At 28.1% G+C, this 15,867-nt stretch overlaps 1 protein-coding gene across 1 annotated transcript; it reads left to right on the top strand.

The window, feature by feature from the left end:
* Positions 1-1,338: 1,338 nt before the first annotated feature.
* On the top strand, positions 1,339-1,846 carry LOC110664298 (uncharacterized). Its single transcript, XM_021823919.2, has one exon. It carries the CDS (start codon positions 1,381-1,383, stop codon positions 1,825-1,827), a length of 447 nt encoding a protein of 148 aa, XP_021679611.1. The 5' UTR covers positions 1,339-1,380; the 3' UTR covers positions 1,828-1,846.
* The last annotated feature ends 14,021 nt before the right edge of the window (positions 1,847-15,867 follow it).

Below are 15,867 nucleotides of genomic sequence, written 5' to 3'. Positions count from 1 at the left end.
GTACTTATTAGTGGTATGAGAGAATAATTTCATTTTTAATATTTTCAATTTAAAAAATAAAATTTATTATAAACTTTATATCACTATTTATTAATAAAAATTATTTAATTTATTTTAAAGAAAAATTGAATTTTATTTAATTGATATGGTTAATCATTCACGACTGAATAATGCACACTCTTGAATCTTGATATGTAGTCACATATTAATTACCCATTAATGTCTTGTAACTATGAACCGAGCTTATTTGGTATAAGAGAATTCTAAAAACTTATGAATTTTAGTTTATATATATATATATATATATATATATATATATATATATATATATATATATATATATATATATATATATATATATATATATATGATACGTACGAAATATTCATTTGAAAATTTGCATTCTTAATTCATGAAATTTGTGATCAAGCTTGAACTAAATTCTAATAAAGCTAATAAAATTTGCAAATAAATTTTCAATTAGCAAGACAACAAATGAAATTCTAATATGAATTATATATTTAACGCATAAGGTGAATTCATTTGCAAAAGAACTCATTTTCGAATTACTAATTTGCAAATTAAATGAATTTCATATTGAATTCAATTCCTCCAAACACAACATTAATTAATCTTTTTATATAAATCAACTTTACTCTCAAATAAGTTAAACCGTTTTACTAGTCAATCAGAACCCCACCTATCATCGTTTTGGTCCAACCCAGTCTAGACCTAATAGGTTTTTTTTTGGGATAAATTACTATGAAGTCCTAGTAGTTGTAAAAATTAATTATTTAATCTTATTTTTTTCAAACCTAATTAAAACATCCTATATTTTATAAAATTAAACTCTTTAGTCATTCTGTCAATTAAAACTTTAGTGTACTTATAAAGCCTTGAATATTTATACTTTTTAGTCTCTGTAATTTTATCTATCCATACTATTTGATTTTTATAATCTTAACTATTTATACTATTTAATTAGTCCCTTTGAGTAAGGCCAAAATAAATTGATTAATATTTTCTTTAATAGAAATCTAATACAAGAATTAAAGAGTTTGATTTTATAAAATTCAGGACTTTTTTATTGGGTTTTAAAAAAATAGAGTAAATAATTAATTTTGACAAAATACAGGGACTTAAAATGTAATTTTTTTTTTTTTTGTTAGTCTTCTTATTTTGGCCTAACAGTAACAGCACATAACAATATGCATAAACATATTCACTGCTAATCATGCTAAATCATAACACATGATAAAATTCTACAATTACTCAATTACAACTTTTTTCTCTCTCCGCATTCCTTTCCTTGCAATCTAAGCCTTTTGTCCATATATAACCCTAAGCCCACCACAAAACTGTAACCTCTCCCCACAAAAGATGAGCTCAGTTTGCATATCAAACTGCGTCAACGACGCACGAGATCCACGCGTGCCAGTTCGTGCCACCTACGTGAACCTCTACAAGTGGCCGGAATCCGATGCAGAGTTCATAAAGTCCGTCCACCGTGTAGGGCAGGGATTTCAAGGTCAGCCAAGGGTGGTGGACAGCATCTCTTGCAGGCAGATGTATCTTAGGAGCTACACTTTTTCGAGGAAAGAGAGTGTGCCAGAGAGGACGAAGAAGTGCTTTGGGAGAGTGAAAGAGAAGGTGGCTAAGGCTAATCATGGAAAGAATAAGAAAAAGGATCAAAAGGGTAGGAGAAGGAAGTGTTTGGTGTTTAGGAAGGTGAAAGAATTTTCTTGCGGTGCTTTGTTTAGAATCTTTCACAGGTTGTTGTCTTGTGGTGCTAGTATAGATGTGGTTGATCAAAAAGATTCAAATTAATTTCTCAGCTTTCAGTTTTCTTCTTGTTTATTTATACTTTTAAGGTATGTTTCTGTGTTTTATATATAAATATGTGATGAATTTATTAGGCTAAGGGAGAAAATTAAAGGAATGAAGGGTTGTTTATATATATATATATATTTATGTGCATATTTTTGTTGAAAATATTCTCTAATTTTGCACTTCTTGCTAATGAATATTGTTATTATATCTCTCTATCATTATTTATACTATGGAAAGAACTTAATTAAGATATAAATATATAAATTTTATTTATTTTATATATAAATTTTATAAATATTATACTTTTAATTAATGATAAACTGTGAATTTAATAAGAAATTTTCTAATATAATTATGTATATCAGATATTTTTTATTTATATTTAATTTATCATAATTTATTAAATGTTTTCCTACCAAGAATTTGCTAGCCTTATCACGGCCTTTCTGGTTATTGCAAGCTGGGAGAAAGGGGCCTAGGGGTGTTAAAAAGGATGTTCCGTTAAGAGAATCCAGTCTGTGCTTCAGGTTCAGGTTTAACTTTTTTGACCAAAGCAATTCACAATTTATTCTCGTGGTCAAAAAAGGCTATGGCATGACCAGCTGGATCTTTTTTTTTTTTTTTAGAATTATCAAATACTAGAAAGTAATAATAAACTAGTTTTCAAAAAAAAATAATAATAATCTATACATAATTATTCTGTGGACGGTTAGAGTTTGGACAAGTTGCCACATGGAAAAACAAATTAGACACGTTACCTTTTTTTTAATAGATAGAAGACACACAAATGGTTCAGAAATGAAAATAAATAGCTGATAATTTTAACAGAATTTTTATTTCTATATAAGTCACTCACATACTCCATCCACAATCAATGTGAAATTCCGAAGGATCACCCCATAGGGCACGCCCCATAGGCCACACTGGACTTAGGACTCCTTCGCTTTTTACTCAGGTTTGGGTTCTTTTTTTACGAGGATAAAAGAAACACAAATGACTTAAGAATGGAAATGGACCACTGTTAAAACTATGATAATTTTAACAGGAACCTTATTCTTATATAAGCCACTCACACACCCCATCTATAACCGATGTGGGATTTCGAAGGATCATACACATGCTACTTTACCATCGGGCCTGCTGGCTAGTGATAAATCTTTAATGTTAATTGTATCCGACTTCAATTTGATTTTCCATATACTAAGTAAAGAAATAATATTGATTATTAAAGTTTATTATTATTATCAAACTAAATATAACTACGTTTTCTTTAATAATAATTATTAACTTTTTTTTTTATAACAACCGTCTAGAATTATTTTTGCAGTTTATCAAATTTTCTTAGGAAATTTTAAAGAATTAATATATTTATATTATTATTTTGACATTTCATTTGATTAATTTAACAATAGATTATGTTTAAAAGAAATTTCATAGTTTTTGTTTGTTGATACTATGGTTAATTGATATCTAATTATTTTTCTACATATTTAAATTTAGAAATTCAAATTCAATTTCAATTTATGATTCTATTTGAAATATATATATAATTTCTAACAATTTTAATTTTTATTTTGATTATCTAAAAGATAGTAATAGAAATAAGTAAATTTGCATTAAGTAATATATAAATTAGATATGTTTTGATAAATTTTAGAGATTAATTTATAATTTATTTAAATATAAATAATTTTTAGTATTAAAAATATTATATTTTTTAATAAATAAAATATATCTGAGTTTAAATAAAAAGGTGAAATTGATTAAATTAAAATATAATTTTAAAATTAATTAGATTTTTTTAATGGAATTAGATATTCTGATTAAATTAAATTAGATATTCTAAAAAGTACAATAGCTCTGCCTAAGTGGTTTATGCTTAGCTGGTCCCAAGTCCGGAACCAGTGTAAAAATTTCATCATACCTTATGATACGGATTCTTATGATATAAACATTGGGGCGTCTTCTACTTACGACGCGCTACATCGGAGCCCGAGGTGTAATGAGAAATATGCAAGGGTGTAAGGCATTAACCAAAAGCGACGCGCCATGCCTACGCTCGTGTGTAGTGTTAAATGAGCAAGGGTTCCCACATCATGGATAAGTGTGGGTAAAGAAGTTAATCCATAGAATAGATAGTAAAACAGATAGTGGAACAAAACACAAGATAGGCATAGAAAATAATAGAAGATATCATATAAGGAGATCAATTAGAAAGGAACAGGATAAGAGGAGAATCGGCATTGGTACTTGGAATGTTGGATCACTTACAGGAAAATTAATGGAGTTTATGGATACCTTGAAAAGGAGAAAGGTGAATATTGCTCCCATTCAGGAGACTAAATGGGTAGGAGAGGAAAGTAAGGAAGTGAGTAATTCAGGATACAAACTATAGTTTACCAAAAAGAAGAGGAACAAAAACAAAGTGGGTATGATCATAAACAGGATATTGAAAGATACTGTAATATCTGTGAAAAGAGTAGGAGATAGAATTATACTAGTAAAGCTAGTACTAGAAGGAGAAACAATAAATGTAGTTAGTGCTTATTCCCCATAAATAGGACTAGATAGTGAGAGTAAATAAAGGTTTTGAGAAGCTATGGATGATTTAATGCAAAGCATACCGAATGAAGAGAATGTTCTCATCGGTGGAGATTTGAATGGACATGTAGGAAGTAATAGGCAAGGTTATGAGAATGTTCATGGAGATTTTGGTTTTGGTAGCCGAAATGAGGAAGGGAAAAGCATCCTGGATTTTTCCATGGCGTACGACTTAATACTAGCAAATATCTACTTTATAAAAAGGGATTCGCATTTAATGACTTTAAAAAATGGACAACATAGAAGCCAAATTGACTTCCTCTTAACCAGGAAGACAAATAGAGCTCTATGCAAGGATTGCAAGGAGAGGCTTTAACAAGTTAACATTGGTTAGTGGTCTTGAATGTCAAGTTTAGAAACAATTCAAGTAAGGCTAGAAGAAATATTGTAGCTCAAACAAAGTAGTGAGATTTCAAAGGAGTAAAGCAAGTGAAGTTCAAAAATGAGCTTCTCGAGTTCGAAGCATGGAAGCTAGATATGAAGGCCAATGGTATGTGGTTACAGATGGCATCAAAGATTAAAGCAGTAACTAGAAAACTACTTGGAGAGTCTAGAGGACATGGACCACCATCAAAAGAGAGATGGTGGTGGAATGAGGAAGTACAAAAGGCAATGAAGAGAAAGAGGGAATGGTATAAGAAATTACTTAAGTGTGATAATAATGAGGCTTATGAACAATACAAGATAGCAAAGAAAGAGGCAAAAAAGTTAGTTAGTTAAGCAAGAGCGCAAGCATTTGAAAAGTTATATAAGAAACTTGAAACTAAAAAAGGAGAGAAAGATATTTATAGATTAGCAAGGAGGAGAGAAAAGAAATGTCAAGATCTCAATCAAGTTAGGTGCATTAAGAATAAAGAAGGAAAAATATTGGTGAAAGATGAAGACATTAACGAAAGATAGAGAAATTATTTTGATGATCTCTTTAATAATAGTCAAAGTGGTAATAGCGTGAATATTGACTACAGAGCAATAGAAAAGAATGTAAATTATACTAAAATGATTAAATCTTTAGAAGTAAAGGAAACACTTAGGAGAATGAAAGTGGGTAAAGCCTGTGGACCCGATGGAATACCAATTAAAGTGTGAAAGTGTTTGGGAGATGTGGGAGTGGCATGGTTAACTAAATCATTTAATAAGATTATAAACCCAAAAAAAATGCCTAATGAATGGAGGATGAGTATTTTAGTACCTATTTTTAAAAATAAGGGAGACATATAGAGTTGCTCAAACTATAGGAGAATTAAACTCATGAGCCATACTATGAAGTTGTAGGAGAGAGTTGTGGAACATCGACTACGTTATGACACTTTTCTCTCCCAATCCATTTGGCTTCATGTCTGGTTGTTTAACTATGGAAGTGATCTTTCTCATTAGAAGCTTGATGGAGAAATATAAAGACGTAAAAAAAGATCTATATATAGTTTTTATTGATTTGGAGAAGGCTTATGATAGTGTTTCAAGAGATATCTCATAGAGAGTGTTAGAACAAAAGAGAATATCTATTAGGTACATACAAGCATTGAAAAATATGCATAAAGGAGCAACTATTATTATGCACACAATGAGAGGGGACACAAAAGATTTTTCTATCTCAGTTGGATTACACCAAGGTTTAGCTATGAGCCCTTACCTTTTTACATTAGTTATAGATGAATTAACGAAACATATACAAGAGAGTATTTGTTGGTGTATGATATTTGCGAATAATATAGTTTTGATAGATGAGACACAAGAAGGAGTTAATAGAAAGCTAGAGTTTTGGAGAAGTATTGTAAAGTCAAAGGGCTTTAAGTTAAGTAAAACGAAAACATAATACATGCATTGTAAGTTCAGTGAAGGCTGAATTGGTGATAGGGAATGAGTTAGTTTGAATGTACTGGTATTGCTCCAAAGTAATCACTTTAATATCTTGGCTTAATCCTTCAAGTAGATGGGGGATATGAGAAGGATGTCAGTCATAGGATTAAACCGAATGGTTGAAGTGGAGACGTGCCACGGGAGTTTTATGTGATCGCAAAGTTCCCAATAAGTTGAAAGGAAAATTTTACTTTACAGCCATACGACTGACCATGTTATATGATAGTAAGTGTTGGGCAATGAAAGAGTCATATGTGTCTAAGATGAGAGTTGCAAAGATGAGAATGTTATGGTGGATAAGTAGCAATACTAGACTAAATAAAGTCCATAATGAGAGTATTAGAGAAAAAGTAGGAGTAATGCCAATCAAGGATAAGTTCAGAGAAGAGAGATTAAGGTGGCTTGATCATATGAAGCGTAGATATACGGAGACTCCAGTTAAACAAGTAAAGCATATTGGATTAGAAGATAGAAAGAAAATAAGGAGTAGACCTAGACTGATTTAGAGGAGAGTAGTGCAATATGACTTAGAAGTATTTAACATTTTCGAAAATTTAATCTAAAATTATTTAGAGTGGAGAAAGAAAATTTATATAGTCAATCCTAATAAATTTTTGAGATAAAAATTTAGTTAAATTAAGTTGAATGTTCTAAAAAATAAAATAACGAATTTGAATTTTAATCCGCATGAAATTAGCTTAGGATTCCTTTCAATTTTCTTTAACAGGGGTATTGGCACGCGGCACGCCGTACAGGGACAGATTTGAAATTGTCAAAAAAATTTTTATTTGCATTAAATATATAACCACCTATTTAATAAAAATTATTAAATGAGATCTATTATAATTTTAATTAAAATAATAATTATTATTAATTAAATATATACAAGTAAAGATTATTTATTTAATATAAATTTAAAATATAAATATATAAAATTTATATATTTATTAAATATGTCTAATTATATATTTATATTTTAAATTATGTTAAATTAGATATAAGTATAGAAATTTTAAAAATAAAAATATTAATGTTATTAAAAAAAAAAAAACCTATGTCACGCTGGAAATGTAACAATCAAATAGTGTTAACTACCGTCCCGATCAAAAGCTATGGGGTTATAATCGTCTACCACTATTTCTTAATGCAATACAGCACAACAAATATAATAGGTAATCACCCAATTTTATAAATATCTTTATAAAAATTATTAATTTTTAATTTTTTTATAAAATTTATAAAATTTTAATTTAATTTTATAAAAATTACTATTATTGAAATTAAAAATTTTTAAATTAATTTATTAATCTATCAATTATTTTTTAAATAAATTTAATTAATTTATTAAAAAAGAAAAAAAAAAGATATATAAAATATATTCAGCTATCTATTTTGTTATCAAATTCTTCTCTTTTTTTATTTGTAATAAAAAAACCTTTAGTTTTTAGTAACAATGACTTTTAAGAAATTAAACTAAAGTTAATAAATTTTATGAAAGAAATTAAAATTAAATAATTTTTATGAAAATACTCATAAAATTGAGTGATCACCTGTGATAATTATCCTGTGTGTATATATATTAGAAAATACCTTACAAAAGTTAGTAATTTGGTTTTTGAAAAACCCCCCATTATAGCATTTTTAAGTATGACTTGTAAAAATAAGCCACTCCTTAAAAATCACTTATGTATAATATTCAAAGAATTAAATTAATATAATTTAAAAATTAATAAAAATAATCTTTTAATTAACTTATTTTAAATGTTAAAAATTAAATTATATATATTTTTAGATTATTTGTAAAATATAAAATTATATTAATTATTATTAAAAATATAAAAATATAATATAAAAATGTGCAAAAGAAAATGATTAATAATTATTTAAGAAGTGAAATTTTAATTTTAATTTTATTTTGATACGTACATAATTATTCAAAATTTTAAATATATATAAATTTTATAGTTTAATTTCTGAAATATGATAAAAAAATTATAATTTATTTTTTTTTACTTTTAAATTAGTATCTAATATATAATTTATTAACAAAATAATCATTTATTAAAATTTACCATTAGTCATTTATAAATTAATGCAGTTAGTCAAAATCTAGAAACTCAATTATTATAAATACTAAAATTATAAAAATTAAATTATTATAAAAGTAAAAAATTGATAAATTAAACTGTTTTAACTTTTAATCCATTGATGATGAGTTTTAATAGAATTATTTTATTAATAGAAAATATAACTCTACCTTATTTCTCATTTAAAATAAAAAGGCTAGAATAAAATTGTTGTCATATTTTTTACAAATGATCTAAACTTTATCTTGTGCTCTCTTATTTCATAAAAAATAACATTTATACTCGATCTCCAAGTGGTTTAAGTGGTTGCAAGTTAAAGGAATTGAATGATTCTAAATTTTATACATACTAAAATAAACTATGAATTATTTTAAAATTGATGTGCATTCAATTGAAATTAAAAATTAATATTTCTACTAAATAACGTAAATAAAATGAAATTAAAATTTTAATATTTTTCATTTATTAAATTTTTTAACATAAATAATTGTACATTTAATTTGATAGCAGATATGTCTCTAGATGAAATCTTTATTTTGTTAAAGAAAAAGAAAAATTAAATACAATATTCAATGAATCTTTATTTTGCTAAATTGGAGGGGAAAAAAAAAATTTCTCTTGCCAACATTAGAGAAAAAACTTGGTTATCATTAACTGATCGGATGAACATGATTTATTGATTTAATTAGTTGAATTATATTAAGATGGTATTTGGTTTGATTTATAAATTGGTCAAATTTACTTAATTATAAGTAAAAAGTTATAATTAGATTAATGTTTAATTTAGCTTATAAATTAAAAAAAAAAAACTACTTAAAATAAGTCAGAAATTATAAATAAAAATGCCTTATGATTTATGTAATTATTTTAAAACTACTTTTTAATTAAGTTGTCACAACCCGATCCCATGGGCCAGACCGACACTAGGACCTGGACCAGCATAAAACCTCCAAGGCCCGTAGTAAGTCTTACTATTCTCAAACCCATAACCAGGCCCACAATTTAGGCCCAACATGCATATAAAATAATTTAAATTAAACTATTATAATTTTATTTTGGGCCAACTTAACCTAACAATTATCAAAAACTAAAATTAGGAGAGCTCAGCTCTACCCTATTGCATCATTTATAAACTATTTAAAAATCATAAAAATTTTCCATTTATTAATACAAAAACTTAAATTCATACAGTCCTTAATAAGATTACTATTCTTGCTAGTGCATGCGGAGTTCTAAATTACAAATTTAAAGAATAATACCACAATTAAGTAATTATTGATAATCTGCGAGAAAAGAAGCACGTTATTCTGAAAAAAGTCTCCTCCTGTATCCTAGAAAAATAAGGTGAACAGGAGTGAGCGTTCGACTCAGAAAGTAAAATACTAATTTTAAGTACAATTTCTATAACTATCTAAAGCTAATGTATCCTAAATAGTGGAATGAAACACCTTCATAGTTTTCATATAAATCATATCATAACAACAAAAAGGTAAATTTGGAGCACTCACGCACATATATAATATTCAAATAGTACATATATGAGACCGTACACATATAATATTCATAAATTATAAATAAAAATGCCTTATGATTTATGTAATTATTTTAAAACTACTCTTTAATTAAGTTTTCACGACCCAATTCCATGGGCCGGACCGACATTAGGACCTAGGCCAGTATAAAACCTCCAAGGCCCATAGTAAGTCTTACTGTTCCCAAATCCATAACCAGGCCCACAATTTAGGCCCAACATGCATATAAAATAATTTAAATTAAACTATTATAATTTTATTTTGGGCCAACTTAACCCAATAATCATTAAAAACTAAAATTAGGAGAGCCCAGCTCCACCCTATTGCATCATTTATAACCTATTTAAAAATCATAAAAATTTTCCATTTATCAATACAAAAACTTAAATTCATACAGTCCTTGACAAGATTAATATTCTTGCTAGTGCATGCGGAGTTCTAAATTACAAATTTAAAAAATAATAACACAATTAAGTAATTATTGATAACCTGCTAGAAAAGAAGTACTTTATTCTAAAAAAGGTCTCCTCCTGTATTCTAAAAAAATAAGGTGAACAGGAGCGAGCGTTCGACTCAGAGAGTAAAATACTAATTTTAAGTACAATTTTTATAACTATCTAAAGCTAATGTATCATAAATAGTGGAATGCAACACCTTCATAGTTTTCATACAAATCACATCATAATAACAAAAAGGTAAATTTGGAGCACTCACACACACATATAATATTCAAACAGTACATATATGGGAGCTGATCCCCTATACAGCTCTCTTAATCTAACCTCTGCCAGCGAGTATCTCTCATGCTGGAATTTCGCTTAATAAACCAAACGCGGGGGCCAGCGAGATCATCTCGAGCTGTGCCTACCCCGACCTATTCATAAAAGATTAGGTCTCAGCGAGTGTCTCTCAAGTTGTGTCTACCCGTCCTATCCATATCCAATACCATACACCACACGCACGCACACTGCTCCAATTTATCATAAACAACATACATGGCATTTCATCAATTAAGAATACAATATAAAACGTACCTAGTGTTTAACTATATATATATATATATAAACCAAACACGGGGGCCAGCGAGATCATCTCGAGCCGTGCCTACCCGACCTATTCATAAAAGATCAGGTCTCAGCGAGTGTCTCTCAAGCTGTGTCTACCCGTCCTATCCATATCCAATACCACACACCACACGCACGCACACTGCTCCAATTTACCATAAACAACATACATGGCATTTCATCAATTAAGAATACAATATAAAACGTACCTAGTGTTTAACTATATATATGTATATATATACATTATAAGTGATGCATAGACATGTCTGAACATATAATAATATTGAAATCACAAATCACATCATAATAACGAAAAGGTAAATTTGGAGCACTCACACACACATATAATATTCAAACAGTACATATATGGGAGCTGATCTCCTATACAACTCTCTTAATCTAACCCTGTATATATATATATATATGTATATATGTATATATATATATATATATATTTATAAGTGATGCATAGACATGCCTGAACATATAATAATATTGAAATCACAAATCACATCATAATAACAAAAAGGTAAATTTGGAGCACTCACACACACATATAATATTCAAACAGTACATATATGAGAGCTGATCTCCTATACAGCTCTCTTAATCTAACTTCTGCCAGCGAGTGTCTCTCATGCTGGAATTTCGCTTAATAAACCAAACGCGGGGGCCAGCGAGATCATCTCGAACCGTGCCTACCCCGAACTATTCATAAAAGATCAGGTCTCAGCGAGTGTCTCTCAAGCTGTGTCTACCCGTTCTATCCATATCCAATACCACACACCACACACACGCACACTGCTCCAATTTACCATAGACAACATACATGGCATTTCATCAATTAAGAATACAATATACCTAGTGTTTAACTACATATATATATATATATATATACATATATATATACATATACATATATGTATATATATATGTATATGTATATGTATATATATATATATATACATATATATGTATATATATATTTATAAGTGATGCATGGACATGCCTGAACATATAATAATATTGAAATTATAATTAAAATTAATATTTTACACCAGAGACGACTGTAGAGGTTGGTGAAAGAATATGGTTGACTTTGATCACCTACATAATTTTATTTTGAATTTATTAGTGCTAATTCAAATAAAAATAAATTTAAAGAGGCAAACATATCCTAATGTATGCCGAAAATTTGAAAGTCTCCCTTACACCTAAGACCTACCCAACTTGTAAAAGGGTTCAAAAGACACTTCTATATTCACAAGTCTCCCAACCACAACTCAATTACATCACATGGCCTCTCCTGGGCCCATCCAAACAGTCAACAAACACCATTTGAAAATTTTCAATTTAGTCCTTATAATTGACATTTTGTAACAATTCACTCAAATAAGCTCTAAAAATTCTAAAATTTTGCCTCGCGGTCCTTAGTAAAGTTATAAAGCTATCGCCAAAGGAATTGTAATTTTCTAATCACCCATATGCTAAAAATATAACTAAAATCTATATATATTTTTTCAAAATATTTCACAATCACTTAAAAATTTAACAAATACCATAGAATATCTCTAAATAATTTTATTTCGTCATATATTTTTCTTAAAATTTTTCTCTAATTTTTATATTTAAGAAACACTGCATTTAAGCACCACAGACTAAGAAATAATGAAAATAATCTTACCCAAAACTTAGCTGTATCTCAAAATTTCTAAAAATTTATGAGGAAGCCTCTAAAAGTTGAATTATCCCCAAAACTCGCCAGACCCATCGCCGGAACCACCGCGCATGGTGGCTAGCAATATTTGTCGGATCTGGTCACACCAAAATGTTCATCTCCTCCTCCTGAGTCCATAGGTGGTCTTGGATCGTCGATTCAATGGTCGGATTGTCAGAAATCTGGTCAGAAAGTTAAAAAAGCTGATTTTCTCTCTCCTCGCCAGCACCGAAAACGGCCACCAAATCCGGCAAGGCTGGTCTCATCTGAAAGAGCTCTCTCTTAGGGGTCCATAGCCGCTGGAATCACTCCAATTGTTTGTCGGGATTGCCGGTTACGAGCATTCAAAGTTTGGGACCCATTTCTATCTGTCTGTCTGTCTGTCTCTCTCTCTCTCTCTCTCTATTGCTGGCCGGATTCTAGATTGCTACCGCCACTGCTGACATCACCGGTGAGTGTGGAGCCGCTAGGGAGGTCACCGGTTGGTGGATGGTGTCTCGTCGGAGAATGAAGAAAGGAGAGAGAGTGTGTGGAGGAAGACAGAGAGAAGGTGGTGGTGGTGGTGGTGGTGGGGTTCCTTCTCCTTTTTGTTAATTTTAATTTTTTTTTAATAAAGTGATTGGCGGTGACAGTAGAATCCATTGTCACACGCCAAGTCCCATCCCCCCTTTTTTATTTCTTTTTTTTCTTCTTTTTTTTCTTAAATTATATTTACAATATATAATAATAATATATAAAAATAATACTTTTTGGGTACAATTTAATAGGTTCAAAATTCTTTTCAATTGAGTTTTAAATACAATTTTGTATATAATTAGACAACAAAGAAAATAATGATAATAAATATAGTAATGATAATTATTATAATATTTATAAAATTAATAATAATTTAATCAAACTATATTATGATAATTGATTTAATATTAATGTATAAAACTAACAATTTCAATTAAAATTAGACTATTTAATAATTATAAATTAGGTAGATACTATTAAATTAATATTTTAATACCATATAAAAATATAAAATTTGTAATTTAAAATTCAAGTTATTACATAAGTAAAAGATTATATTAACCTAATAATTTTTAAAAATATCAGCATCATCATCATTTTAATAACATTTAATTAAATATCTTTTTTGATAATTTAAATAAATTAATTAGTTTTAAGTATTTTTTAACAAAATACTTAAACTATTTAAAAATTATTTTTAAATAATTTTATCAAATAATTACTTAATTATTTTTAATTTCATTCATAAGTTAAAAAATATATCATAAGTCAAAAATTAAAAATAAGTATCTAAATCAAACGCTCTTTAATTTATCAATTCTATTAAATAAATCTACACAACCACATTAATTCACTTCCTTAACTGATAAAATTATAAATTTGAAACATTTTAAAACCCAATTCACTTATTCATCTATTCGAGTAATTGATTCGGTACGAATTTAATAAAAACAGTATCTAAATAATATTTTATTTTGTCGAAGAAAAGAAAAAATATAAACAATATTCGGTGAATCTGAAGTGAAAGCAGGATTGAATGGGACAGATCAGGAGATGAAAAAGATGAGATAAGAAGCGATCATAACGTCCACTGAACGAATAGGCTTTGCTGAAACTTAGGCTCTACGGTGGCCATCAATGTGCTTCCAACAAAATGCTTTGCATGCTCTTAATTATCATCACTTAACATTATCACTCACATGATAATAACCAGCAACTCCACCACCCACTAAACATCTCTCAAATAATCACCAGTAACCTTATAATTAATCCGACATAAATGTTGCATTCCTGCCATAAGCGTGCAATTTTGGGTTATCATCACCGGTGTGACTTGTTGCCATTACCCATAAAGTGATAGGGGATTAAAGGAAGAGAGGTGGCTTTCCTTTTTTGCTTGATATCTTTAGTCATCATCATTGTTTTTTCACCTACTTCCAAAGGACTCAACTCTAATCAAATTGCTTCCAATGTTAGTTAAAGTGAAGAAAATGGAACAAATTTAGAAAAAAGAAGGGAAAATTACAACTTTTGTCACTCTAATTTAATAAAATTAATTATTTAATTCTTTTAGTTTAAAAAATATATTAATTGATATCTATATTTTTGTTTCATTTTACTTTTAATTTTCTGGTCATTTTAAGTGTTAGTTTAAATTCTATTTAGTTCCTATAGTTTTTACACAACTATATAATTTCTCTATTTTTTAAGCTTTAAAATATTTAGTCTCTCATAATAATATTTCTTTTATTTGAATAACTTAATATGGAGGGGATGAACTAAAGAGTAGTAGAACAAAAAATACAAAAACTAACAAAATAAGAGGACCAAATAGTAAGTTTTGTTAAAATAGAATGACTAAAAATTAATTCTCCAAAAAAAAAAACTTATCTGTTATCCATTATGAATATAAGACACAAATATATGATTATCACTTATTTTGTATATAAATCTCACAATGCATATTATATTTTAGAGTTATAATAAATTAGATTTACGTAAAAATTTTCCAAAGAGACCGTTGCCAACCTAAGAGTGACTAACGTCCAATAGCCTGAAAAAAAGAGTTGAAAGATGGCTAAAGCTAATAATAATAATAATAATAATAATAATAATAATAATAATAATAATAATTTCTAAAGATAAGGAAGAGCTTCTAGAATTAGAGATAACTCATCCTCCTTATTTGTTTATTAACTTCACTCATACCTGTTGCACTTATTATTAAATTTTATTATGTATTACTAAATTTTTATTGATATGTTATTAAATTACTTAATTTCATCAAGCTTGATTTAATTTAATGATTAAAGGTATATAGCTTACCTAGCAGATTCATATTTGAATCCCCACTTCCTTAATTCCTTGCTAAAAGGTAAATTCTTAATTCTGATTTTATAAAATCAACCAACTGGAAAATTAAATTTCCTCACCCCGCTCTTTTTTTTTTTTTTTTAACAAATATAGAATCAACAATATTCAGAATTGCATCATATTTAAAATTTTGCTGTTCTCTTTCAGGATAAGGGCTCAGAAAATTGGTTATATGAGCTGTAAGACATATATGAACCATTGAAATTATTATTGTTAATTTCATCTCCTCATTTTTTTAACCATATTTATATATTACCTCTAATCATTTTTATTTATTGTATTTAAATTTT

The sequence above is a fragment of the Hevea brasiliensis genome, chromosome 5, assembly GCF_030052815.1.
Source record: "Hevea brasiliensis isolate MT/VB/25A 57/8 chromosome 5, ASM3005281v1, whole genome shotgun sequence".
Classification (NCBI taxonomy): Eukaryota; Viridiplantae; Streptophyta; class Magnoliopsida; order Malpighiales; family Euphorbiaceae; genus Hevea; species Hevea brasiliensis.
The sequence above is the reverse complement of the archived record's forward strand: the minus strand, read 5'-3'. Positions and strand labels throughout refer to the sequence as shown.